This window comes from Symphodus melops, assembly GCF_947650265.1.
Source record: "Symphodus melops genome assembly, chromosome: 15".
Classification (NCBI taxonomy): domain Eukaryota; kingdom Metazoa; phylum Chordata; class Actinopteri; order Labriformes; family Labridae; genus Symphodus; species Symphodus melops.
Genome location: NC_136705.1, coordinates 13460295 through 13487168, shown reverse-complemented (window position 1 = coordinate 13487168; position 26874 = coordinate 13460295). Strand labels below are relative to the sequence as shown.

Sequence of the window (26874 nt, the reverse complement as noted above, 5' to 3'; positions counted from 1 at the left end):
TTCCAAATATTCCAGAAGTCAAGGGAACTCTCAGTAAACCATTGGAAGGAAAGTGAAGTGTCATGAGTCCTGGTTTCATTTGTTAAATGTTAAGTATGCCTGCTGTTTATGAAAAGGCATTACTGAACCATATCTATATCACTGTAAAGGTGATACAGTAAACAGTTTTTTTATGACACTGTTGTGCAACTCATCTGTTGCAGCAGCTCTAATCCATGAAATTACCCATAATCCCGTTGTCAAGCCTAAACCTCTGCCACTGCCTGCTCCTGGATTAATGAACCTGTAAATTTCGTAATTATACTATGTGTAGTTGTACGTGGATGAGTATTACGCTGTTGAACCAATTTATGTATAGTACCATGCCATTTGGGAAGTATCAATTTTGTATTTGGGTGACATAGTGTCCCTATTTACACAGTGTCTGTTTTCTCTACCTCCAAAGACTAACCCATTGATGTTAGTGTGTACTAAAGGGAAATATTGGATTTGAAATGTTCAGAACTTTATGGAAGAGGAGTAGGACCAGACATGAGAAATAAATAAGGGCAGGGGGGGAAATGTGTTATGCAGTTTCATGCAATGTTGACTTTATTCTCAACATTGTGTTTCAATTTTATTTTTGGCATTTCAATTTTTTCTTGACATTTCAACAGTTTTCTTGAAGTGCGGAGCTAAAAGAAACGTTTCTCCTTTAATTATGTCTCGCTCATGCCTGACCCTTATCCTCTTCTGTACAATTTGAATATACAATATTATTGGATTAGAATAAGTAAAATGTTTGTACAGTGAAACATGTAAACTTTTTCTTGTCATTGTTTTGGTTGATTCAAAAATATTTTCATTGAAATGTTGAATTGAACTATGCAATGAACCTGAGCAAAAAAAAGAAATGCAATGATGCAATATATTTGTTGTGAACATGCAGAACTGTAAGTGAAAGTGTTGTTTGTTTACAATGTAATTGAGATTAAACATATTTTGTGTTTTCCTTTTGCTCATTCATTCTCAGCAAAGGTTTACTTAGATGGAGTTGATCTTGTCCTCCTGATCACACTGCAGAGGCACTATGCTTTAACACTACAGACATTAAAGCATAGGCCTACATGGATGGTAATCCTTCATTTGGATGAAAAGTTATTTAAGGATTTCAAAGTTGTGTTTCACTACAAGATCGGCTTCACATAAAACACAATGTTCCAATACTCTTAAATCAAAATTTGGATACCCTATCAAAAAAATTTGAATTTTAATGCCAAAGGGATTACATAAAATGAGCTCCTACCAGTTCTTTATCGGGAGGTTAAAGTGGCACAGTCGGGGCATACACAGGTCTTTTAATGTGACTTACTGCAGTTCAAAAATACTGCCACTAGGTGAAGCACACGTACAACCATGGCCAAGAGTTAACATACAAATAAATAAATTAATTGAACCTACAGGTCCCGGATGTACAGTATGACTGTACCTCCCCCTGTCGTCTCCCTGCCCCTCCCCTCCGCCACCGCCTGCCTGTCAAACTGAGCCTCCTCCTGTCCCCTCCCACTGGGTCTCCCTCCCTGAAAGCCTTAGCGGTGAAAGCCTCGGTAAGCACGGTGAGAGGCGGATAGGAGTGCCTGGAGCTGGGTGGAAAAGCCAGGACGAGACCTCACAGAGCAACACAACTATAGCTTTTTCTTTTTTTTTCTGTATTTCTTGCCACAGTTCGGGCGGCCTGCAGACCCCCCCCCCCCACCACCCCCCACCCCCTGTTGATCCTCATTTCCGTTTACTTCGCCTGGATTTCATCATCCGACCTGCAAGATGGTAAGCAGCCAAGGCTCCTAATTTCACCCTCCGCCGACTCGTAAACACACCAGTGGTCAGGCCTGGGGGTTTGAATGTGTCGAATAACGTGGCGTGTGGTGAGTTTGTTTGTCGGGCTGCTGCGCTTTGCATGGACTTCATATTGAGTCGACAAGCGCAGAGCTCCGTGAAGAAGGAAACGCTTTTTCTCACCCACTTTTTTTTGCTCCTTGTCGCGCGCTCTGTGCAGCACCCCCAGGGTGGTCAAGTCGCCTGAAGCCTGTGGGCCAAAGAAATGTCTTGTGCGCGAACTCACCACCTTTTGATTCGCGACGAGGACTGTGCAAAAATGAGTTTTCATGACAAAAACACACGCTTTTTGGGGCTGGGCTGGGACTGAATGTGGCACATTTTACACACCAAGCAGAAAAAAACGTCTGCTCTGGTGAGGCGTTTTCTCTTCTGAGTCTGTCTGCATGTAGGTTTGTCACTATGTTTGTAGTTGAAACATAGTTTCATTGGCGCTCATGAGCTTTAATTAATAGTCCGAGGCGACATTTGAGTCTATTTACATCCGTTGTAGAAGAGGTTGCCTCAGCAGGCCACAGGATTTGTTCGCGTTGTCCTAATCACTTTGTCAGTCGACTTTATGTGTAACTATCAACTTTATGTAACCATAAAGAATCAACAATATGTACAGTGGCTCATTTTGGAGTGAACCGGAGCGGGGCAGCAGCTTCCAGGACTGGATCCATGCTCAACCTGAAGGAGGTTTTAAAAGTGACATGTTGACAGTGTATGGGCGTAGCTGGAAGTTGTGGGTATTACACACAGTCCTCCTTGTCCTTCCTAACACTGTCCTGTTAATGCACAACTCCTGCCCACTCAAATAGTCAAACGCACTCCAGCACATCAATTCTCTGATCAGTCATTGACGTCCAGCAGCACACTGCAAGGCTGCAGCAGCTGCTGTATGTTTACTGGCAGCCCCTGTTTAACATCTGAAGAGGGAAGTTTATTTTATAAGGTGTTTGTTGTCCAGACCAGATTCAAAAGCCACTTATTTTATAACGGCTTTTTTTCCCCAGATATACCACAATTCCCTAATCACCTGAGGGGAATAGATTTTAGTTGTTTTTAGTAGTCTATACCAGCTATTTTTGATCAGATGAAAATATCTATATTGGCATGAGCAGATTAAAAGCCCAAAATGATGCATACAAATTAGAGCTAGAATGGTAACTTAGAATTGCAGTGTCAGTATTTGAATCATTGGAAATACTGTACAATTTGTTAAAGGTTTTTAGAAACAATTACATGTTCACTTCATCTGTTTAATGGTCTGCTTTACAGCACAAGCATGTTTTATTGGGCCTACCACATGGATAGATATGGGACATGCTGATATCACAAGACTTTTACAGAATGTATGCGCAATAGGGAAATGACGTTGTCGAGCTGACAACATTTTAAACTCAAAGGTTTCAAACCCCTCAACACTGACTGTTGCACTAGAGTTGTTGACAATGTACAGTGTTAAATAAAGTTTACAGGGTTTTCTCCAGGTTTATGTTAAGTGTCATGGACCAATAAGCTAATGTGATTTTAATGCTGTGTTACTTTATAAATGTAAAACTGATACAGTAAAGTGGTTTAGTTCACAATACAAGACGTCAGCAGGCTTTACTTTATGTGCTGTCATCATGATGAGACTGGCTATGGGGATGGTGCTTTCAATGACAATCAGAATCAAGAAAATGAAGTGTTTTGGACATAAGCTTAAGCAAACCTAAAACAGCCTTTTTTTTAATTTTACCTCCCATGTGTGTAATCTGAATCCAAGAGACACAGAGTCCGACTCCCTTATCATGAAACTGTGAGAGCTCGCAGATGTTTGTTTGTAATGACCAGCACACGGATCTCTGTGTAAGCAGCTCAGTAATGCAGTTGATTCAATCAATAACATGAATCAATAACATGTGTCCCTTGCCTGTCAGCAAATCCCCAGTTGTGAGAAAAGTTCATCCTCTCCGATTCTTGCCCGCTCTACTTTTCGGAAAATGTGTGCTCAAACGGGCCATTTGTAGATTTCCTTTTTATGACATCACAAAGGGCAGTAACCCCTCCCCCAGGTGAGCGACACGCCCACAGTTAGTTTCTTGTCGTGTCTTTTCCTCTTTAATAATCAGCCATGGAGCGAGAAAGCCAGAGCCACATCTCCTTCCAGGGAAGAGCGTGGTCAAACACAGCTCCCCTACATTTAAAGCGACAGGCACCAAAACAGCTTGTTCTGAGCAGGGAATTGAATGACATTTTGGCAAGAAACTTCACAGGCATGTTTAAGGGCGCTCTGAGACGTATTAAAACTTGTGGAAAAGGTTCTTTACGAGATCTTTGAACCTGTGAATGAGAAAGCACCCTCCTGGCGCCTTTCATATTATCCCTCATGTCATATTATTAATGCACGCTCCAGTCACAATCCATGTCTATTTTCACTACAGACATTTTCATGACATTTTAGCACAAAAAGTGAACTCACTTGGGGCATTTTTTTAAAGTCAAATTTTACTGGGGAGGCTGACTTTGGATGTGTTTGTTCAGTTAAAACCAGATAACTGAATACCATGTTTTCTATGCTGGCTATAAAGCTAGCATGAGCTACAAAAGGAGCTAATGCATTGTGAGGAGGAGGGAGGGAGGGGCAGGGACCGACACTTGCTTAAGCATGTAGCGGAATGATGCTGAGGGGGACCATATGCTGCCTAGCAATCAGGCGCCACCCACATAAAGATGGAGCTACAGCTAATGTAAAAGAGATAAAAGCCACAGCGAACCACCAGCAGAAGTGATGATCGACACTCAGTGATCCAAGCTGCAATTCCAACCAGCCCACTCAATCTGGATTTTATTCTCCTCACCGGCTGTCGCACACCACTGCAGATCTGGGCTTACACTGGAGCCAGCAGTCAGTCACAGATACAGGGCTGAGCTCTTTGTCAATTTTTTCATCAAAAATCTATTTGTCTGTGGCGCATTGGTTAATGCGCGCGTCCCCATATATGGAGGCTATCGTCTTCAACACGGGCGGCCCGGGTTTCACTCTAGCCTGTGGCTACTTTCCCAATAGATTGTAGCCACTTAAACTTATCAAAAAGCAGACAGTGTTGGATATTCGGACTACCTTTTGGCTGATTCAAATCTCTCTAAATCTGCCTCTATATTTAGGAAGCAAATGAGCAGTAGATAAATAACCTGAGACTATTTTTGCACAATATCAGAAGTAACGATTAGCCCTGCAGAGTGAAATGAATATTGGCGATATGCTATAATATTTCTAAATATTGTCAGCAATGCAATGTGTACGTAGTGCATATTCACACAGCTCTGACACTTAAAAGATGATTCACTGGCAATCCTACCTGCGTTGGATTTAGATTCAAATACTGGAGGCCAGAATGAGATAATTCAGCTGCAGCATACACACAGTGAAGGTAGCATGAATGTTGGGGAAAGCTGTGGGCAAAAACCCAAACTCACTTTTTGTTATGTTATTGTGTTGTTTTGTTTTTGTTTTGTTTTTGTTTTTTTAGTAACCTGAGTTTATTTATTTATTTTTTTTAAATGTAAGGGAGCTGTGGTATTGAAATATTATTAATACAAAATCTTTGGGCTTTTTCTACCACTGTAGGCTTCATGAGCAGCTTGACTTCCAGGAGATCCTGGAGAGTTTCGTATCATCTTTGAGCCATTTAGTGTTTGTTACAGCCTTCAAATATATTTCAGCACTTCCTCAACATTAGAGCCGTATGAGCACTAAGTCATTGCATAAGTAGATTAGACATTGTTAGTTCACGTAGCATTATGGGGCCTCAGAAACCCTTTATAGGTAAGCCAAAGTCAGGGATAAAAATGGCTGAGAGGATTAGCTCAGGCAAAGTTCATTCAGGCAGCTAAGATTTTGGTAATTATTTTCATATTTGCACTTGACTCCTTAATCTAGCTTTGATCTTTGACACACACACGCATATCCAAACTGAAGTTCACACGTGGAAAGATAAGAGCAGGTATGCAAACACACATCCAGCCAATATGACAGAAGGAGAATAACGTGTAAAGGATGACGCTTTCAGGGTAAAAACAGAGTAACTGTGCACAGTGAAGGATGACAGTAATGTAATTGCTGCTCATTTAAATGCTTCCACATACACACCTTGGCCTCTCATCTGTGTAATAGGGTGATGGGGTTTGTAGTGATTTTGTGTCACCTCTTCCCTGGCCAATGTTTAGGCTGAAAAATAGAGGACTGGAATTCTATTTAAAGAGCACTTTGAAAGCACAGCGGAGCTTTGCCCTCTGTTGTGACTGTGGAGGGTTTAGTATCTTCATGGTAAAGCTTGGCTGCAAGGCAGGCCGACACATCTGTGCGGAGGAGGGCTCTGTTGGGATCCCTGAACCCTAGCAAGGAGAAAATGCACACACTGTATAGTTTGCCTTCAAAATAATGTGCCAAAGACATGGATTTAAAAATCTATCTTAAACATGATGCAGACCTAGACTTACGGCACAGGCTGGTTTGGAACGGCGCCGTGGACTCATTGATTCCCCTCGTTACATGCGCACACAAAATCCCAGCTCTCTGCTCGTCTTCCTCACAATTCTTTGAAAGCCCAACCTCAATTTGCACGTTTGTATCTGCAACCTTATATTCAAAGTAGCGCATTTACTTTGACAGAAGAGGAGAAATCTTATTGACTGATGCAGCCTCCAATGTGCTAAATGGGTTTAAGTTTGACATGAGTTGTGCGAGAGAGTTTTTGGGGACACAAACCAGCCGGCCCTCATGAAATCCAAAGACGACAGCATTCATTATCGACATCTTCGACTGTCTGTTTAGCACGAGCCGTAGAGATTGCGAAGTGCAAATTGTTTTGCTACTTGTTTGCTACCCTGTTGTTGTTGTTGTTGTGGTGTGGATTTTTCTTCTTCCGTTTGAAACTGTAGCATCTTAGGCCCCGTTTACACGGAGACGCTGTGACAGTAAGACGAAAAAGTTGAGTAACGAATTGGCCTTTCGTTCATATGGCGTCGGTGTTTCACAGGGGTGAAGACGCGAGCTTTGGATTGCGAGCTCCAGGGTGGGGTGAAACTGATGCCAGGGGGGGCGTGTCGCAGTCATATGAACAAAAAGATGCGAACTCTCTGGCTGCGATGACCTCACGCCCCCCCCCCCCCCCATAAATGTGGACTTGCGCAGTAGCCGAGAACAAACAGAAACAATAATGGCGGCGGATCTACTTGTTCTATGTGCTTCAGCAGCTATTCGCGTTGTATAGTCTCTTAAAACAGAATGTATGATACATTACCAAGCGCAGGGCGACCATATGCAGGATTTGGGTAAGACCTGGGAGATCTAGTCGCTGGTGGGTGGCCTGAGGCGGATGTGGTGGAGGAAGTGGTTATACTGCTGAGTGTCGCGTTGTAAAGTTCCACTGCCCACTACTGGCCGGGCGTGAGAACTACATCGTATTCACTCACGCAGATGGAGGCAAGACCTGCAGTGGAGACGATTTGTACTTCGAATCCGGAGTGGGGTCGTTTTTTACGACTTTCTAGGCTGCGTTCTCGTGGGAACGGGGCCTTAAGCGACGAGCTGTCCGGTTTCATTACGGCCACCACTGGACCGGAGTATGAGACACTCTAGTCGTTTGGGACGACGCATTAGGACATCCTTATTTTTTAAGTTATACAAGTCGTTGACCTAACATGTCCCAGGTTGCACTGGCTGCTCTCACAGTTAGACATTTCCAACTCAGAGTTTTTCTGGCCTGATTATTATTATTTTTTAAATGATTCATATGAAGTGTGTCAAAGTGCCATGGCCTGACTTGTAACATAAGCAGGCTCTTTATCTAAAGGTTGCTTTTTACGATCAACACATTCAGACGGCGAAGTGAATGGGAAGCACCTGCTGCTGCTGCTGCTGCTGCCTTATTTCAGGGCTGTGCCCTTGACTTAAAGGCTGCAGCGTCCAGGTGTGTACGTGGTAAAAGGATTAAGGTGGATCCCCTCCCCTATCATGAACTGATGAACTTGTAGATGTCTGATTCATGTCTGTAGAGTCATGAACACTGAGGTGAGCTCAGAAAATCCTACCTGACTGTATGTTCGCCTTGTATCTCTAATAGATCATTGCAGAGTCATGTCGTAGTAACCACATATTCATTTGCTGTTCTTTCATCTGTGAGATTGTTACGTGGTCCTCTCCCCAGCACCGTGCTGCGTTCTCCAGCGCCTCGTATTGTGACTGGGTTCTGCACGTCTATTATTAGCCGGGTTTTTGGGTCGGCCGTAGAGTGGCTGCTAATTGATTCTGAATGAAACATGCATGATTGATGAGTCAACACAAGCCTCTCTCTCGCTCGCTCGCTCGCTCTCTCTCTCTCTCTCTCTCACTCACACGCAGGGCAGTGTTCTCCTCTTCTTCTATGTTCATCTTATCATCGCATCTGACGAGCTCCTTTAGCGTGTCAGTGGTTTGTTATAGAGGATGACAAAGAGTCACTTCTGACCCTCCGTTAGCCACACCAGTGACCTAAAGCAGGCCTTAGTTAGTAAACCTGTAATCCTCAACACCAAATCTGCTTTGCTGTAAGTCTCTTCACCTCCAAGGACCCTATACAGCAACTTAACACCAGTGGAGGTCTGTGAACCTTTATTTACTTTTTGTCAGAATATGTCATAAAACAAACAAATATGGTTGTTAAATATGGATGAGACTTTGATATCCTCCCCTCCCTGGCCCTCCAATCAGGGTTTATTTATTTTTTTTTGTCGTTTCAATGCATGAACTCACCCTTTAACTGATCTCAGGGGGATTGCTTAGCAGTAGCACCTTCTTGTCTAACAATAGCTTACGTAAGTCCTTCAAGGCACACTGACATGTTTGGCCGCTTAGATCTGTTTCGTCTGATCGAGCAGCTTTTTATCCTGCTGCGGTGTCAGAGGTATTGGTCTAACAGGTGTACCTGTTCAAACGCAACAACTGGCACTTCGAAGTCATTTTTGGTTAAAAAAAAAAAATATCAGCTCCCTCTTGTATACCATAAATCATTTGTCTGTTTTAAGCCTTTAGTTTAGAAAAAACTTGAATAAAAAAAAAATTGTCGAGCTCTTTTTGGGCACACAGTATGGGACACTGATTTCTATGTGCTTTTCACGTAATGCACTCTGGATAATGTCCAGAAAGAAACGGGAGGCGCTCACGTGCACCTCACAGCTGGAGACCATCAATGTCAGACGGGAGGGAGGCTGGCGATTTTCTTGGGTAAGACGTGACATTAAAAAAAAAAACCCTGAAAGAAGCAACATAGTCCGCTACTTGTCAATTATTATTATTTCATAGCCTCGTCATAGAAGAATATCTGTCTCTGCTGGGACAGACAATAATGTCTGTCTGTCTATACAGCGCTATAATGACAATATTTGCCTTTATATCAATGCTGTGTGTAGCCCTACGGAATGACAACATCAACAGAAGAGAAAAAAAACAAACACAATGTAGCCGTTTAATTATGTGCATAGAGATCGTCGTGGTCGCGTGCAGACACTCTATGCACCGTGCAGCGATAACGGAATAAACGGCCCTCCGCTCCTATTGGCTAAAAGCCTCTCCAGACTTTCTGCAGAACAAATGCTCGGGGTCTGGCAAGGTGAAGCTCAGGGTCAAATCAGAGTGACAAATTCAGCTGCTGTGTTTACACCTACAGCCCCCTCTGTATAAGGAGATCAGGATTCTGCGTACGTGTGAAAAGGGTTTAACATGTTATGACAGCACGGACTCGAGGTGCAGTCTGGACATGTGTCATATCAATATCACGAGACAGAATAAAGCACGACTGATGTGTGCAGTAAGAACCTTCTCCTGAACGGGAGGACACAAGTTCAAGGCCCGGGTTCAAATGTCGGCATGAACTAAAGCTATGTTAAACTAGCAAAGGCTATCTCTGGGAATGGCCATTGGGACACGTGACCCATGCATGGTGGCGGAGTCGTGCACTATACGCACTCAGCACGAACCGTCCCCGCCGCTGACCTGTTGTGTCATGGAGGGAAAACTACGTTTGCTTCATCCCTTTTGATCACTCCTCAGCTGCAGGAAGCTACCTCTGCTCTCCTGATAGTGTGTCAAATGCTAAGTCGCTCTGCTGGCTAATCCTGTGTCACCTCTTCCTCCTCACTGCTCCTAAAATACCACAACTCCTCTGATGTAAGTCTGCTGTTGGGCCACAGCACAGCGATAAGCCAGTGAATGACTTAACTGAAGCTATAGGCTACTGCTCAGTGTGTGTGTGTGTGTGTGTGTGTGTGTGTGTGTGTGTGTGTGTGTGTGTGTGTGTGTGTGTGTGTGTGTGTGTGTGTGTGTGTGTGTGTGTGTGTGTGTGTGTGTGTGTGTGTGTGTGTGTGTGTGTGTGTGTGTGTGTGTGTGTGTGTGTGTGTGTGTGTGTGTGTGTGTGTGTGTGTGTGTGTATCTGTCATATTACATCACGGACATTTGGTTTTTTTCTTTAACAAAGCAGGAGAGTTTTCCTTTTACATTCATACCGGCCACTAGTAAAAGGTACAAAGCACAGTCACAGATCGGTATTCCTGGAGCTACAGAACATTTCCGGTCGATTGCAAACAGGCCGGCCGGCGGGGCATCTCACCCACTCTCAAGGACTCCACCCTGGCTGGCTCCAATGTGAGCACTCAGCTTCACCTTGCCAGGAATCAGACTCAGTGAACACTGCAGTGCAGGATGGGATGGGGATGTGACTGTTGAATATGACGTGACACACACACACACACACACACACACACACACACACACACAAATACAACCACCAGCTAAGACAAGCAGAAGACCATGACTTCAACCATCCACATCCAAAGCACTGAACACAAGTGAAATATAAAGGTCAGGTCGCCGCTCCCCCAGAACCGGCCACCCACCATCAAGTACATGTCGGGGAAACTATGTGTACGTTTAATGTTAAGAGAGAATAAAACCTAGTTGACAGCATAGGTTATTTTACACTTTGTTCCCAAGCACAGTTAACTACTTCTACTCCAGATAGGCTGTATGTTGCACATCATTTGAGCTTGTTCCTTCGATACGAGTGTGCTGATTACAGTCAGAACAGAAACTGACATCTTCTTTTCTCTCTTTATCTTTTCAGGGAAATGAAGCCAGTTTCCCCCTGGAGATGTGCTCACATTGTAAGTATTTTGAATCTCACCCTGCTCCACTTTCACAGATCTTAAAGAAGGAGCATCGCATTATGCGTCTGGTATATTTCTCTTCATTTCTGTTTACCTCAGACAATGAAATGTCTGTCTGTCTGTCTGTCTGTCTGTCTGTCTGTCTGTCTGTCTGTCTTTGTATTTGGTGGTTATTTAACTGAAGTGATGTGTGTGTGTAGAATCGTGAATGACTCATCTCATAAGCCAAACTCTTCTCATGTTCACGGTCGCGTTTACAAAATATCTGCCCGTAGACATCTTTGAGGAGAGATGACTCACAGTTCATTCTACTTTACCTGCTAATACGTCCACATTACAGTACATCTTGGCTCTTTTGGCGCTTTTTTTTTTTTTTTTTAAATCCACAGAGATCAGATGTTCTCTCTTTTTCGCCGTCGTGAAAATGGTAAGATTTAAAACAGCAAGGTTGTGAAGAAACCAGCACTAGAATGATTTCACTGCTGCTTATGTTTGATGAACACTGTCGCAGGGAAGGAGCCCTGTGCCCTGGAAAGTGTCCTTCAGGCATCTTAGAGATCGACCTGTTTTCGAACCCACCTGCGATTTCAGAATAACTGAATTTAAAATGATGAATAGGAAAAAGTCTCCAATATCAAAAACGTATAATTGACATTATAAGCAGAAAAATGGTTAAATGAGTAAACAAATCTCAGACATAAACTTTAAGATAATTTTCATTGTCTTCATGAAACAATAAATTAAAATGTGGGACAATGTTTTTACTCTACTTATCTCCATCAAACCTTCAAGTTCGGCCCTCCTCTTTTTCCTCCATTGTCTTTCGTTGACTTTGCCCCCTCTCTCTCTCTCTCTCTCTCTCTCCCTTGAACTCTCTTTGGCCTCCTCCCTCCGTCTGCCTCACCGTTGGCTGACAGCAGCTGTTCGGCTCATCAAGTGTTTGGACAGGCAGGCACAGCATTAGCTGAGAGGAAATTAGCCAATCGCCTGCTGGTCAGATAGATTCACGTCCTGCTAGAACTCGACCTTTATGCCCCGAGTGAGACAAAAAAACGAAACGCAGCCTAACACTGATGGAGGATGCAAAGCCTGTATCCTCTCGTGAAATGCAGCATCGCCTCTCTTGGTTGCTGAGCTCAGATCAGTCAAAGTTGAGTGGCCTGCATCTGGAAATGTGGATAAATGACAAACCAGAATCACACAGACACACCTGTGTTCGCGCACAAATCCACACACACTTTGCTGAAGTGCACGCACAGTCCCAACAGTCTCAACCCAGAGACACAAATACAAGCACCTGAACACATCATCGCACTCGCACAGAAATGCAGCCCTGAGCCCGAAGCCGTCACAGGCCTGTCTGCAGACGCCCAAAAATAAACGGCTGGCGGCTTGCTGGAGTTCCTTGTTGCTATGGGGTTTCCCTGAGGGCAGGAGCCAGGGCCTCTCTCGGTGGGTTAAGTTGGGGGTTTTCTCATGACGGTGCTGCTATAAATACACACATTTAGTGCTCTGCCTCGTCGCCAGCTCAGTCCATGAGGGGTGAGAGCTGTACGTTATCAGAGCAATCTGTCGCGTGGCCTTCTTTTATCAGTGGAGACTGAGAAAGACGCCCCGTGTATGCGTTTGCACTCCTTTACGTCCTTGTTTTTTTTTGCTGCGGGGGGTCCGGGGTGAAGTGTTAAGTCTGTAGCCTGCAGAAAGGTTCGAGAAGGCGTGTGCCCCCGGGAAAGATAGAATCAATACATGCCAATGAAATAAGCTTGTTAATTACTCTTCACTTCAGAGGCTTTTGGCCGTGCTTACACAGAGGTGGTTTCCGTTTATCTTTAAATCAGTAACATAGCATACCTACTCTGTGTTACTATGATAACGCAGCATCTGCTATTTTCTACATTTATGCTGCTCAACTTTCAGGTCAAAGCCCGGCGAGGCTTTTTGATTCCCGATTGATGGAATCAAATCTTCTGACTGATTGACCTTTTCTTCTCATTTCGCAGGAAACCAGAAACTGTTCTGTGTCTACCTGATGAAATCAGTCCCAAAAGAAACCACTGGCCGCTCTGTTTGAATACCAGCACTATGTGTGCACGGGCTTATTTCATAACTAAGACTTTCTGAGTGTGTGGAAAAGCAAAGAAAACGACTCCTTAAGAGCGTGAAACAAACGTTGGTATCGGCCCTGATGTTCCCATTCGCTGCATGCTCTACGTATGCTTTCTGTTAAACTTGGAACAACAAGCTCACTGGAATGTAGAGGAATGAAAACCTATAACAGTGCACCTTTTAATCACCAGATTTTAACTAGACTTAATCAAGCAGAAGCTGCACCATGTGTTTGTAAGTGTCAACACAAACTTACACAATACGCATGCACTTCTTTCTTTTCTTTTCTTTTTCTTTTTTAAACTAAACATCAATGATAGAGCACACATTTGATCATCTTGCATCTGTCTGTAGCACACTGTTATCCTCTGATGTGTTGCCCAGACAACACTCCAACCTCACGGACTCGGTACATCTCCATCATGCTAACTGGCACACCAGTGTCATGTGTCGAACTCATGTAATTACTGAGCTGCCATGTAACCTTCTCGTGTTTACCCACCCTCACACCTTTTTTTTTTCATGCGTGTTTTGGTGAGCGATGAGCGCCGCACACTCTGGCTATAATTATCAGCAGAATGCCAGCCGAGTTTCTCCCCTCCCCGGCTCGTCTCAGGTCTGGATCGCCGTGTTAATGGAGTCACATGAATGTGCAACACTGAGCGTGCTTTAGTGGACACATTCAGTGATGATATGTTCGTTTTTTATAATTAGACTGAAATGGGAAAAGGAAAGCCAGTGGCACTTAGCAGAAGAGCTTGAGCGAGTTGGCTGTTTGCTGATTTAACGTTAAAGTTCAAGGTTTAGGAAACATGCAGCATGTCCAAGTATGTTTTTTTTTTTTTTTTTTTTACTTTCGTTTCAATTTGGCTTGTAGTCTCACAGTGCCAGACTTATCTCCATACTGTGTGCTGTAACAGTCTGAATGTACTGAAAAAATGGTCTGGCATGGCTGTATCTCTTCAAGCCAATCGTGCTCATGCATGTGTGGCGACATCAATCTGAGGGTGCAGCCCTTCCTTTAACACTGCTAGTGCTAACCTCTTGCAAAGGAAAACTAGAAATACAAAAGTAAAACACCTAAAAAAAAAATTAAAAAAATAGATTTGGATCTGCCAAAGTGGTAGATCCAAATTTCCATCTAAACTATTCAAGTCATTTAGCAGCATATTTAGTTGTTTGTTGAGAACAAGAAGAGAAGCCTGGAGCACTAGATACTAATGTTTGTTTGTTTGTTTTCTCCTGTCACATATGTTAACTAAAGAAAACTGTGCAAACTCCAGATTTCCAAACTCATTTTGGACTTATTTGAAAAGATTTGTGCTTTATAGTGGCGGCTGGAAGATGCGGCCTTTAATGTTTAATGTTAGCGATAAGCAAACAAACGTATGCTAGCTTACAACAATAAGCAAGCAGAACACAAACGCGGGGATCATGTAACGGAGGAGGAGCACAGAGTGACCAGAGTGAAGAGCATCCAGCTTACATTGTAGTATTATTCATGCTAATGAATGCTTGTGTGTGTGTGTGTAGATACATAGTGTGAGTGTTCTGTGTGATGATATACATATGCATGTGTGTTTTTATGTTTCCACCTCTTCAACCATTGATTCAATATTCCTGCTTGTGTGTGTGTCTCTCTCTCTCTCTCTCTCTCTCTCTCTTTGGGGGGCTAACGAGTTCCCGTTGCCTAGTAACACAGCTGACAGGTGCATACAGTGTTTAATAAAGTGTGTGTCTGCAGTTGAGTATATGACATTATCATAATCATCTCACAGTTCCACTGGGTCTCCTTCAGAGCGTCTCATTAGCATAGCAGCGTTCTCTTACCAAACACTTTCCTTCACATCTTAAAAGCTTTGGATGCTGCCTAAAAGTCCAACTTATTATTGAAAAAAAGCAGCAAACGGCGGTAATAAATCAGTTCTTAGTTAGCATACACCCCCCCCCATTCCTTTAAAAACAGAGACTGCATATTACTATATTTTCACAGCAGAAAAACATGTCTTGTATAAAACGGGATTTAACAGTGATGTATCACATGTAGCTGGAAACCCTGCAGCTCGTCTGCATTCTAACTAGCACCAGGGGACAGAGGTGTGCATTGGAGTGTCAGTTAGCATCGCCCACTCCTTTGCAGCTGTCTGTGCTGCCAAAGGCTCAAACATAAAGGCCACGCTCCCGACGCTGGGGTTAAAATCACATTGGGCTTCTCCTCCTCTGCAAGACTCGTGATCAGCATGAACAGGATCAGGTCATTTCATGTCCTGGCTTTTAACAATCTTATGTTCCATATGCTCCAGTTCATCTTTTATTCAAGTGAAAGACACTATTAAAGAGAGAGAGTCGCGTCCCTTCCTGCCTCTCATATTTGTTCCTAACACTTTTCCACATCACCGGTCACAGCTCTCCTGTATTACAGCAACACTGTGTTCCTCTTTTTATTGAATGATGTTCCTCCTGCTTGTGATCACACCATCCGAGCTCCTGGCTTCTTAGTTGGACAGTTTTTCGGGAGCTGTCATCGCACTTCATTTTTGCATTTTTTTGAGATCTTGCCGATGGTGGAGGGAGAGTGGCAGCTGTTAGGAAACGAAGCTTATTTTATTCTCGTATCTGCACTTTGACGACGAACAGATTTGACAGAAGAAAAAAACGACTTTATGAGATAATAAAAGACAGAACTTTAATAATCCCAAGGAAATGGTTTAGGTTGGAGAAGTCAGCAGTTAGGGCTGGCTATTTCCCACGATCGCACGACACGTTACAGACTCAATGTACCTTGATTTTGGAACATGAAAATAATTATCCACGCCAGCTGCAGAGAAAAATACCTGTATGAAAATAATTTGTATTTCGCTGGTACAATATTTTGCATCCCTCAATAATGTGTGTAAAAAGATAAACGTCTTGTATTGTACTAGCTTGCTATTGTTATAGTATATAGACGCAGGTCGGTCATGCTGCTGAAGTATTCGAACTTGTTAATGCATAGCTTGCATATTATTGCACGAGTCATGAACAACTCATTTCTGTTTTGCGAACATCTGAATTGCTCCCATAATCCTCGCTTTCAGTTCCGCTGGTGATCGCTAGAGTTTCTCCTCCATGTTAGTTTTGATTTGATTCGAATAGTGCATCGTGGCTACTTCTGCCTCCTGTTGGCCTCATCGTGAACTGCTCCACAGGGCGACGCGTCTTTCAGAGCTAACGTCGTAGCTTCGCAGCCAGATCGACGCTCGTGTTTGCAAAGAGCACATGACAATGTATTACCATTTTAATTTTTTAAACCCCCTTTAAGCAGTCGAGGTGTGGAGGATGAGCTTTTTATTTGTTGCCATGCCTTCATTATGTGTTGCAACATGAGACATGAGTCGTACTGTAACTGTTTGTTAAACCTCCAGTGTGAAACAAGAAGAAGCTAAACCGTGACAGGAAGTCAGTTTAAAATATTTTTGTTTTCTGTTTGAGGACACTTTTACTCTCAGGGCCATACAGAATGATAAGTGTTGATGATTATCCATCCTCTAATATATTGAGAAGGGCTTTTTAATTAAGTACCGGTGTGCTACTTTCACAGTCAGTCTTTGTCATCAGTTTTTGCACCCACTTGCAGAATGTTGGATGTGCGTGTCAGGAAGCTTCTATCCCATGAAGACCTTTCTGTCTGCCTCACAGGCTACACGGATGTAAGAGGTTTGATTGTAAGGAGGCCCCACTGTGCACTTTAGACCTGACTCTCTGTAGCACTGATGCCTCCTCCACACTCGGAACAGGTCTGACTCCAGCTGGCGTTGTGTGCTGTGAACAGGAAACAGGCGGCTGCTGATAAGGAAGCACTTTGTGTCAGAGAACAGCCGGGCGCTTGGCTCTGATAGCTCTTACCTAGCGGACGCAGAAAGCCTGCAGTGTTTATCAGATTTTGTACAGTGTTTGTTTGTCCGGATTCATGATGTTGCAGGGGATGTCAGAAACTTAAAAAACAAACTTACAAACCAGCTACCCGACTTACAAAAAAAACAAAAAAAAAACATGATTATATGACAGAGAATAACTAACAACTTTTTTTTTTTCTCCAAAAAAAGCAAGCAAAAAAGCTGAACGCATCACAAGTTCAATGAACCGGCTAACGTTAGCACACTTTTATTAGCTCGTAGCTTCACATCAGCGTGCTCGAAAAGACAGTATGCGGTTTCTATATTTCTCTAGTCCTTGAGTTTGATACGCTAGGCCGTCCCGTCCACGTAAACAGAACTTCAGTTGATGTTATGTACTTAGTACTTAACATGTAAATATATCAGTAAATTGACTTTATGACATAATGACCACGATCGATAATATCCTCGTTATTATTAACCATGTCTGTTGTCCTGTTCTACACCTCCATCGTTGCCTTGAACTTCAGGTTACAGAGTTCAAAACTCTGACGTCACGTTACATTGTAGCTCAGTCAGTGCACTCGATGACCTCAGTGTAGTGAGGCAGCTTCAATATTAGAGATTATTAGGAATAATCTGTCTGCTTTTCTTTTTGCCTCTCTGTGTATAAACATATATAATGTCTGTTTTCCTTATGAGTGGGATCAGTGTAGACGTGACATGCATGTTGTACGGACAGAACCTGAAGTACACGTGAGTGGTACAGAGGCCCACAGCAGAAGACAGACACCTTCTCATCTTAACTGTGGAGTTCTGTTTCTGTTGATCAGTTCAGTCAGACTTTCTCTTTTCTCAACCCGCCGCCCTTACTCTCTACTTTCACGACAGCCGCTCTCTGATTGGTCAGCGAGCGGAAGCGGCACAGTGCGCGCGTGAACGTCATGTTGTGAAAGACTGAAGAATGGGAGGACATGTCCGTCTGCCTGACCTGAACCGGAATGACCTCCAATCTAAGTCTCATAAATCTGCGAGCTTCATATTGAGATTAATAGATAGCCCGTGTCATTAAGGAGGCCAGATTAAAACGGAGCAAAGTGATAGTGTGTGGTTGGCCCGTGTTATCAGGTGACCATGTGTGAATGAGCTTATATAGTATTTAACAACTGGCTGTGTTGTAGCTCCTGGATTACTTCCTGCTGTTGTTCAGGACAGTGTGCAGGCGAGATACAGGGTTTGTGATGGCAGGGGAACGAACGATCCGGAGCCGGTCTGATAAAAAAACAATTGACAACAAAAACTGTAAGTTTGAACAAAATGATTCCTCTGTTGCTTCTCCTCAGCTTCACGTAACGTTCAGTCTTCTTATCGAGGCGTTTTACTTGTTCACCCAATGAAGTTTCATCTTCAAACCTAATCATTACTTCTCTCCCACTTTTCATGATCCAGAACAACTTCAGCAGAATGTTTCCAGAGTGCTGGTGTATCTCTAATTTAGATTCTCTCTCTCTCTCTCTCTCTCTCTCTCTCTCTCTCTTTTTGTGTCTTTGTCCAGTCGATGCTGATGAGATTAAGAGGCTAGGGAAGAGGTTTAAGAAACTCGACCTAGATAACTCCGGCTCTCTCAGCGTAGAGGAGTTCATGTCGCTGCCGGAGCTTCAACAGAACCCGCTGGTGCAGAGGGTGATCGACATATTCGACACAGACGGGAACGGGGAAGTGGACTTTAAAGGTAAGCATTAACCTCCGCTGGAGTGGTATGGACCAGTGTTTCCACTGAACACCTTTTCCTCTGCTCCGAGTGTGTGAGCGGATTCAAGATAACCCAAACACTGCTGACTCTTGTGATGTCATCCGAGATGACCGCTTCTTTACACGCTGATCACAGCTCTTACGTTAGTTTGTTTGTTTCCTAGCCTTTATAAAACTAGAATCACGCCACTTACAAAGTGATGGAGCCGTGACCTTTCATCGAGGGACTTTCCCCTCGTGTCTGTTGTGTAGCCGCTGAAAGAAAGCCTTTGAATGAACGGTTCTTTTTTTTTTTTTTGCATATAAAATGTTTGAAAATGTCCGTTAATTTATTTTCTTTTTTTTCCTGCAGATTTCAGAGACAAGCACAGAGTAGAGTTTTAATATTTGATGTCACAGTGTCCAAATCGAATTCCAGTCTCTCTGATCTGATGGCATTAAAAACCGAAACATTCGTTCACTATTCGCATCTGCTGACGTTTGTTTGAGCCCGAACAGGTTTCTGATTGGAACAAAAATCAAAACATTGAATTGCTTACAGAATTGCAATAAATCCCACTGTACCCACGAGTGTCCCCTCTGTCAAGCTACGAGATAAGATCGTCTCATATCACACTTTTTAACATCAGCTGTGTTGAAGTGGAGAACATGCCGAAGCCTAATGATTTTTTTTTCTTTTTCGTTCCTCCTCTTCCAGAGTTCATCGAGGGAGTGTCACAGTTCAGCGTCAAGGGCGACAAGGAGCAGAAGCTTCGATGTGAGTGACTTCATTACAAGCACACGTTGCTGCAAAGAAAACAAACTCTCCCGAACAGTCGCGTGTAAATGACGATCGGGAGGCTGGTGGAGGCTGAAGAACACAGATGAAACTTCACATCTTGATTCTGTTCTGTTCGGAAGACTTGGACATTTTCTTCTGTTTTTAGTCACTTCCACATAAAACATTTCCTTTTATTCAGAACACGGTCGAGGCTTTAGAACTAATAACTAATCTATTCCAACTGTTGTTCCTGTTACTTGAGTTCCAAACCCAGACAGGTTTTGGAGAAGTTGAAGGAAGAAGGAACCATTCATTTCTTTTATTCTGGCCTCACGTCACTGACTTCCTGTAGTCTTTAGTGTGGATTCAAATGTTGTGGCGTTTGTTTTTTTTTAAGTCACAAAAAGGCCTCAAAACTCACACTCAATTCACACTCAGCCCCCTCATGTACCAGATCTGCTCCCCTTCTGCTGACATATCCTGTACACCATCTTGTTCTTACAACATTACTTCGACAGTACTTCAGACAGCTGCTGTCTTTAAATAATGCTTCATAAAGAAATGGAATAGGTTGATTTATTCAATGAAATCTCGACCTGCCTGTTCTTTCAGTGTTGCTCTATCTGAAGAATTAAGCAATCAATCTTATCCTGCCTTCGAGACGGTGACTTTATGTGTCAGACTGTCAAACGTCAGCCTGATAAGTAACCCTCAGAGCTGAGCTCATCTCACTGACCGTCTCGCCTGCTCCTCTTTCTCACCACACAGTCGCTTTCAGGATCTACGACATGGACAAAGACGGCTACATCTCCAACGGCGAGCTCTTCCAGGTGCTGAAGATGATGGTGGGCAACAACCTGAAGGACACGCAGCTCCAGCAGATCGTGGACAAGACCATAATCAACGCCGACAAGGACGGAGACGGCAGGATATCGTTCGAGGAGTTCTGTTCAGTAAGTCTGGAAACCCTCCTGGGGGGAGGGATGTGATGGGGGCGGTGACATTTCAGCCGATTCAGCATGTTGTGGTTGGGGCAAAGGGCAAATGGGCAAAAGAAAGTTTGAAATCAGCTTTTTTTCTGTGTTAGGCAGAGGAGCAGTGGGTTTTCTTTTCATGCTTCCTGTTCAAGGTCTCATATTATGCCCTTTTTGCCGCTCATACATCTAATTGATGCGCCTACTGAAGTACGTTCACCATCGCTAATGTTTGAAAAAAGTGTCTGTTTTGGTGTACTGCAGCTTCCGTCACCTGCCTGTTTGCAACGCTCTGAATCCCCCACGATCAGGGTCCCCGCGTGGGCATAGCCTGATCTGATTGGTCGGCCGTTCCGCTCTGTTGTGATTGGTCAGTCGCTCAGCACGTATGTCGCATTAAAAGCATAATAGGGGACCTTTAAAACACTCAATCAACGACTATGGACAGTAAACCTTCTAAATGCATGTAGAGATTTCTGGTGTAAAGTTCTCCTCTTTTAACTCCCAGGCCTTTCATTTTCAAAGGTGACAATTTGTTTTTTAATTACTTCATGCAGAATAAAGAAATCCTTTAATAGAGGCTACTTCTTTGCACGTCTCATAAAGAGGAGGAATTAATTCAACACTGAACAGTTTTTTTTTTAAATTGTTTAATGATTGCACATTTACTCTCTGAAGTCTGAAGCAGCTCTTTTTTATAAAGACTGATGACGGTCATATTGAGAATCTGTGAGTGTATTTCTAAAGTGAAAGGCAGCTGCTCTCCCTCTGACAGACACAAGGCCCACATTTGATGGCTGCATCTCTGGAGCCTTGAGCTTTAAAAAAAAAAAAAATTAAATTAAAAGAAAAAAAAAAGCCTCTCATCCTCACAGGAGCGCATTACCAGGATTGTTGCAAGAAAATATCAGCTCGTGGGTTCTGCTGCTGCTCACACACTGCCCAAGGTTTCAGTCAGGCTTGCATTAGTCCTGTTCTTAGAGGTATACTTGAAAAGAATCTGCTCCAATCAGGATTGTGACAGATAACACAAATGGCTGTAAGAATAGTTAACACTCCACTGTGGAAGCCAGATTTCACTAGAATAACACCTTTTGGTGTCGAAAACACTCAAGTTAAAGAAGAGAACTACTCATCCTGTGAATATATGTTGAACGTCTGCTCTCTAAGAGTCTCTGCTAAAATGATCCTGGGGGTGTCTTCCATGAGGTCCTCACTACAAAGCAAAAGCAGCATATTTAGATTCTATCATAAATATTAGTGTATTAGCCAAACATCCTTATTTTAATCACAATCACTTCTTGTAACAGCTCGATTTCTCTTCTTCTTCGTCCTTCAGGTGGTCGGAGGTCTCGATATACACAAAAAGATGGTGGTGGATGTGTGAAACCCCACCCGCACTTCCCCCGCTTGCTGCCCTCCTCCCCCTTTCCTCGACACTCGCTTCCTCCACCATCTCTGATGATCTGCTCAAGACGTCCGGCAAAACGCTCTCTGTGTAACTCAATGGAAGTATTCTCTCTTTCTCTCTCTCTCTCTCTCTCTCTTTCTGTGAAGCCTTCTTTTCTGAAGAGAAGAAGAAGAAGAAACCCCACGGGGCCTCGCGAAGCCACAACTATGAAGTGTTATTGAACTGTAAATCCTCTCAATAACCTGGTCGTAGCACTTTAAGAGACTGAAGGACATCTGTCATTCGCAAGAGCATCTCAGATTGTGGATGTGTGTGCGTGTGTGTTTATGTGTGTGTGTGTGTGTGTGTTGGGGGGAGCACAGTGAAGAGCCTGGTTGGCGTTTTCATATTTCATCCTTTTATGATTTTTTTTTTTTGGTAATTGTCATTTTTGATATTTATTTTTTGTTCTTGTCTTTTATAAAGAAGAAAAACAAATACAAGTATATCTTTGGTTGTCTGCTGAGAGGAAGTGATTAGTATTTGAACACTTGACTTCCAGTACAACTACAAAGTAGGGTATGAAGTGCCAACCAGAACATATCCAGAAACCAGTCTGAGTTATTACCTTTATCACCACTGTCATTCATGCCATGCTAACTGGCTGCTGACATTTCTAACTAACTAAATTTCAGATTTTTTTTTTTTTTTTTACATTGTTTCCTGTGTTAGCTTCCATACAAGATGTTTGATTACACCAGCGAAGCTTTTTGGTCACTCTTAGAACTACGTCTCTTTTCTTTGTGATGAAGTATCTAGCTTTATTCATGCTTAATGTGTTTTATTCCTGTCATGAAAATCTAGGTGGATTATTAAATGCCAAGAAAATGTCTTTTCGAAAAACAATCTGTGGCTGAACACTGAGACACGGATTACTCTTGATGAAGCGTGTCGCATTTCAGTGTGCATCCAGAAGACAATTTGCAGTTCAAAGAAAAACTCTGCACTCGCGCTGACCAATGAAAGATGGCGAATTCATTTCGAGGCTTTTGTTTCGTATTCAGAAACAGAGGCTGGATGGACTTGGCTAAGAACTGAGAGTAATAGTCAGAGTGAATAATGGTGAGATTATACACCATTTGTGCTAGCGTAGAGCTATTTAACAGACTTATCTGTAAGCAGCATCTTTTATCCAGTATGTGTATATTAGGTAATCAATGTGTGCTCATCATCTTCTACAGCAAGAGAAGCCTCCGCCTCTGCTTCACACGATGAGCCCCTTCTGAATACTTACCGTTCTCTTGTCAGAGCAGGACGGGTCAGAGTTTTCTCCCAACGCAAAACAAACACTCCAAATCTGAACACATTGGCGTGATCAGTGTGCAAAGGGATAGAGTAGTTTATTTTTTTTTGGAAGTGTATATTTCAAAAAGTTGGAGTCTCCTATTTTTTCTTTTCTGTCAGTCACCTCATTTTCTCTCTCTCACAAGCGAGAAAATTGATGACCTATTTTCAATATCCAAGGACAAATTGCTTCATATTATAAAACAGAAAAAAAAAAACGCTTTTTGGTTTCGCTTCGGAGGCGGAGTCTGCTGGTTTGAACAGAAGAGATGTGACTCTGGAGCGCTTCGTCGTCCCTTGATCCTTGAAAGCTCTGCTCGGTTTTGGCCCCATTGTGCTTGCATGACATGAAAATATAGATTTTTTTTTTTTGTTCTGCATGTAGATCAATTTTTAGAAATAATCCTCTTGTTTACACATGGATGGCGATGTGAATATATTTAAGAATCTAATGGTATACAATATGGATGTTGCCAAACTGGTAAATGTACACACATTATGAGAGGTAATCTAAATGAACTACATGTAACTTTTTTTGTACTTTACCGGGTCAGCCAGATGCTTCTACTCCAGTAACAGTTGCATATCTGATCCTGTCTCTAACTGCCACACACTGTACTCAGCTTAAAGGGGAAAATTGGATGTTTTTTTTTTTTCCTTTTGTATATAAGTATTTGTTAAAAGCATTTCTGGCTCTCTGTATAGTTCAGACCGCGCTTTAGTTTGTTAAGTGCTTCTTGTCTCAGAGGGAATTGGGTTCTTTTTAGTAGGTGTGGGGATATCTGACAGATTTGATTTGGTTTTTCTTTTTCTGCATGCTGCATCTTATGCTGTGGGACTGTTGGAAACTTGATACTTTATGAAAATTCAATAAAATTTAAATAAAACTTTGAATAATGTTTTTGTATGTAACGTTTTTGTTTAAAAACCCTCTGGAGATCATAGACTGGAACATAGTCATGTACATTTTAATGACTACCTGTTAAGCTAACCTATTTATAACAGTGTGACCAAACGTAGTCAATACTAACGGGGATTGAAGTTTATTTATTTACACAAACCCATTCTTACAGGTCATTACACTTCTCTTATGCATGGATCATGATTTAGCTTTGAAACCAGCCGACGGCTTCAAACATGAAGCCATTACAGAGGATCCTGGGAGGTCAGTCTGACACAGTCTCGTCACCACAGACCAATGTGGTGAAAGGATAAATACACAGTAGCCAATAAGGCTTCAGAATCTCTCCGCTGTCCGGCTAGCCACAACCCTGATGTTGCCATAGACTTTTGAAGGTGGACTTCCTGTTGGGGCAAAAAGGTCGTCAAAGGTCATTTCTCAGCACTCCATGTGAGTTGAAAGAGTTCTGTCAACAGTTTGACTTTTGGTTTTATCTGGTATAGTTATATATGACTTACCTAAGATTAAATTACATATTGCTGTCCGGGCCATCTTGATATTCTGGAAGGATCCTAAAATGTGAACTTTCCTGAAAAAAAAAGAAAAAAAGACGTAAAGATGATTCAAATGCTTTAAAAGAGCCGGGGGCGGAAAATGACAATCATTCAATTAACAAAAAACAATTAAAATGACAATAGTGATGTTAAAGTGAATGTTCTAGTGAAAAAAAAAAAAAATCATTCCAGTTCTGCAAGAATACATCTTAAGTTAAAATGTGTGTTCTTTTTTAAGATAAACTGATGAACAAAAGTTGTTTCTAGTTTCATGAAGATTTGTCTGATGGCTCTAACAACAGACGTTATACTTTTTTTGTGTTTTTGTTTTACTGTACTAAATGAATATTGAAATCCTCTTGTAAACATTTATAATCCTGGTTAGAGCTTTCATTTTCGTAGTCACTTTTTTTTTTTTAACAGCAACAGTTAAAGAATGGTCAAACAGTACTTACGTGTCTGCGAGCACAATACGAGTCTTTGTGACGTTTTCAATGGTGAATTTGGTTTTTCCTCCCTTCCCTGCGACTCTACCGATGGCTCTGGATAAGTGGTCTCCTTTCAGAGGTTTCACTGCCATGACAGACAAGAGAGAGAACAAGGTCAAGCAAAAACAGGAAATCTGACACTTTACTCTCTAACAGGTGCAGAAAAAAAGTTCCCAAAAACAGGAAGTTGACCAGGGTCAGTGCCCTCTTACCGTCAGTGACATCAAAGCTCTCGAGGAAAAGTTCATCTAATCTGATTAGAGCTAGGGCATCCTGGAAAGAGAAAGGGTGTGTATTTACCACTCAAACAACAACAAAAACAACACTTTACTTGGATTACAAATTCTGCCCATTTAAAGTCAATAAGTCCACTTTTCTCTTCATCAGCTCTATAGATTGTAGTTTGAACGCTTGACTAGTGAACTTACTTCAACCTGGAAGCCCAAAATAAATGCTCGAACAAAATCGGTTGCTTTAGTGAGGGAGCCGATGTCCTGTGTTTCTTTGCAAGTCTGAAAAGAAAGAAGTAACATTACAATCGAGAATGCTGGTACAAGAGAAATACTGTACAATTGGACCTTATTGAATAGATCCTCGATCATGTCAACATTTCTTACATGTTGCTGGGAAAACTTACTTTGATTTCAACATTCCTTGTTTTGAGGTTGAATCGAACTTGAAGCTGCAGGTTCTCCACTATCGGGGTAAAAATCTTCAGCCAGTTTTCTTTCAGCGGCGTGTATCTGTTAGCTGGGACAGCGACTTTACGCATTTCATCTGGTCCCTAAAACAAATAAGAACAACAATACAATTTGATTTATGAAGCACTATTAAGGAACTTAAAGACACTGTGCATTCAAACAAAAAAGGGAAGACAGATCAAGACAGCAAATTACTTTAAAACCCTCGTAAAAACTTAACAGTCACGTTGACTGGCACACTTTGAGTTATTTCTCTGAATATTTGACAATATGATACAGATTTGACATGTGATTTACTGCAAGGAAGATTTTAGCAATAAATTAAGTCATGAATTCATCAAATGCTTTACATTATATTTCTAATGATGGGGCTATGGGCGGAGTTAAGTTAAATACTATTATTATAAGCAAAGGTAAAATCACAAACATGGCTGAACAATGTTGACAAAACTGAACTGCGCACGCGCATCAAATTGTTTTCTCCATGGAGACTGCTTTGTTCCGGAGACTAAATTCACAATTATTATTATTAGTCTGAAACCATTGAGGAAACAAACTCCAGAAGTCAAATGAGGCATACATTAGTTACCTTTAATTTGTCGCCTGAGATTGGTGGAAACTGTGGCCGCTTGCTTGTGACGTGCTCTTCTGTGTCCATGCCCGCCGGATCTTCTTCACGTTTTCGTTTCTGAGTCTTTTTAGACTTGACCTTTGTGAAACTATCCGCGTCCTTTTCACTCTCAATGGCAGCACCAGTGTCTGGGCTCGTGGCTTTGTCACTGTCCATTCTGTAAAACAGTTTTAATCAGACTTACAAAAACTCAACTGAGGCAGACGACGGGCGCCGTGGCATGAGCGTCTCCTCGTGCAACTAAAAAGGACCCGTGTAGGCACATCGCTGATGCCAGTAGAGAGCCGGTAATGCATACCTTTATCAGAACTGACTAATATATCTCCGTTGAGTACTAGAATGAAATATAAAT

The 26874-nt window shown here is 42.4% G+C and overlaps 2 protein-coding genes across 3 annotated transcripts; one reads left to right on the top strand and one right to left on the bottom strand.

Moving 5' to 3' along the window:
* The first annotated feature begins 1559 nt into the window (after positions 1–1559).
* ppp3r1a (protein phosphatase 3, regulatory subunit B, alpha a) lies at positions 1560–24144 on the top strand. 2 transcript variants are annotated; one of them, XM_079362483.1, is made up of 6 exons: positions 1560–1806; positions 11004–11043; positions 18583–18759; positions 19477–19536; positions 20308–20492; positions 21853–24144. In XM_079362483.1, the coding sequence occupies exons 1-6, from the start codon at positions 1804–1806 to the stop codon at positions 21898–21900; spliced, it is 513 nt and encodes a 170-aa protein (XP_079218609.1). In that variant the 5' UTR covers positions 1560–1803; the 3' UTR covers positions 21901–24144. The 2 variants fall into 2 exon arrangements, with proteins under 2 accessions (XP_079218609.1, XP_079218608.1); XM_079362482.1 differs by lacking the exon at positions 1560–1806 and adding an exon at positions 1866–1904.
* On the bottom strand, positions 22321–26874 carry pno1 (partner of NOB1 homolog). Its single transcript, XM_079362481.1, has 7 exons — positions 26481–26874; positions 25828–25974; positions 25619–25702; positions 25403–25463; positions 25158–25275; positions 24667–24737; positions 22321–24552 (listed from the first exon to the last, which is right to left on the bottom strand). The coding sequence occupies exons 1-7, from the start codon at positions 26676–26678 to the stop codon at positions 24485–24487; spliced, it is 747 nt and encodes a 248-aa protein (XP_079218607.1). The 5' UTR covers positions 26679–26874; the 3' UTR covers positions 22321–24484.

Bases quoted from the DNA above. Each gene is read 5' to 3' on its own strand.
- pno1 (XM_079362481.1), bottom strand. From the start codon at position 26,678: ATGGACAGTGACAAAGCCACGAGCCCAGACACTGGTGCTGCCATTGAG. The intron at 25,975-26,480 runs GTAACTAATGTA...TATTTGTTTTAG, and splicing joins TCTCAGGCGACAAATTAAAG to GGACCAGATGAAATGCGTAA. The intron at 24,553-24,666 runs GTAAGTCATATA...TTGCCCCAACAG, and splicing joins AATATGTAATTTAATCTTAG to GAAGTCCACCTTCAAAAGTC.
- ppp3r1a (XM_079362482.1), top strand. From the start codon at position 1,881: ATGTGTCGAATAACGTGGCGTGTG. The intron at 11,044-18,582 runs GTAAGTATTTTG...GTCTTTGTCCAG, and splicing joins CCTGGAGATGTGCTCACATT to TCGATGCTGATGAGATTAAG. The intron at 19,537-20,307 runs GTGAGTGACTTC...CTCACCACACAG, and splicing joins CAAGGAGCAGAAGCTTCGAT to TCGCTTTCAGGATCTACGAC.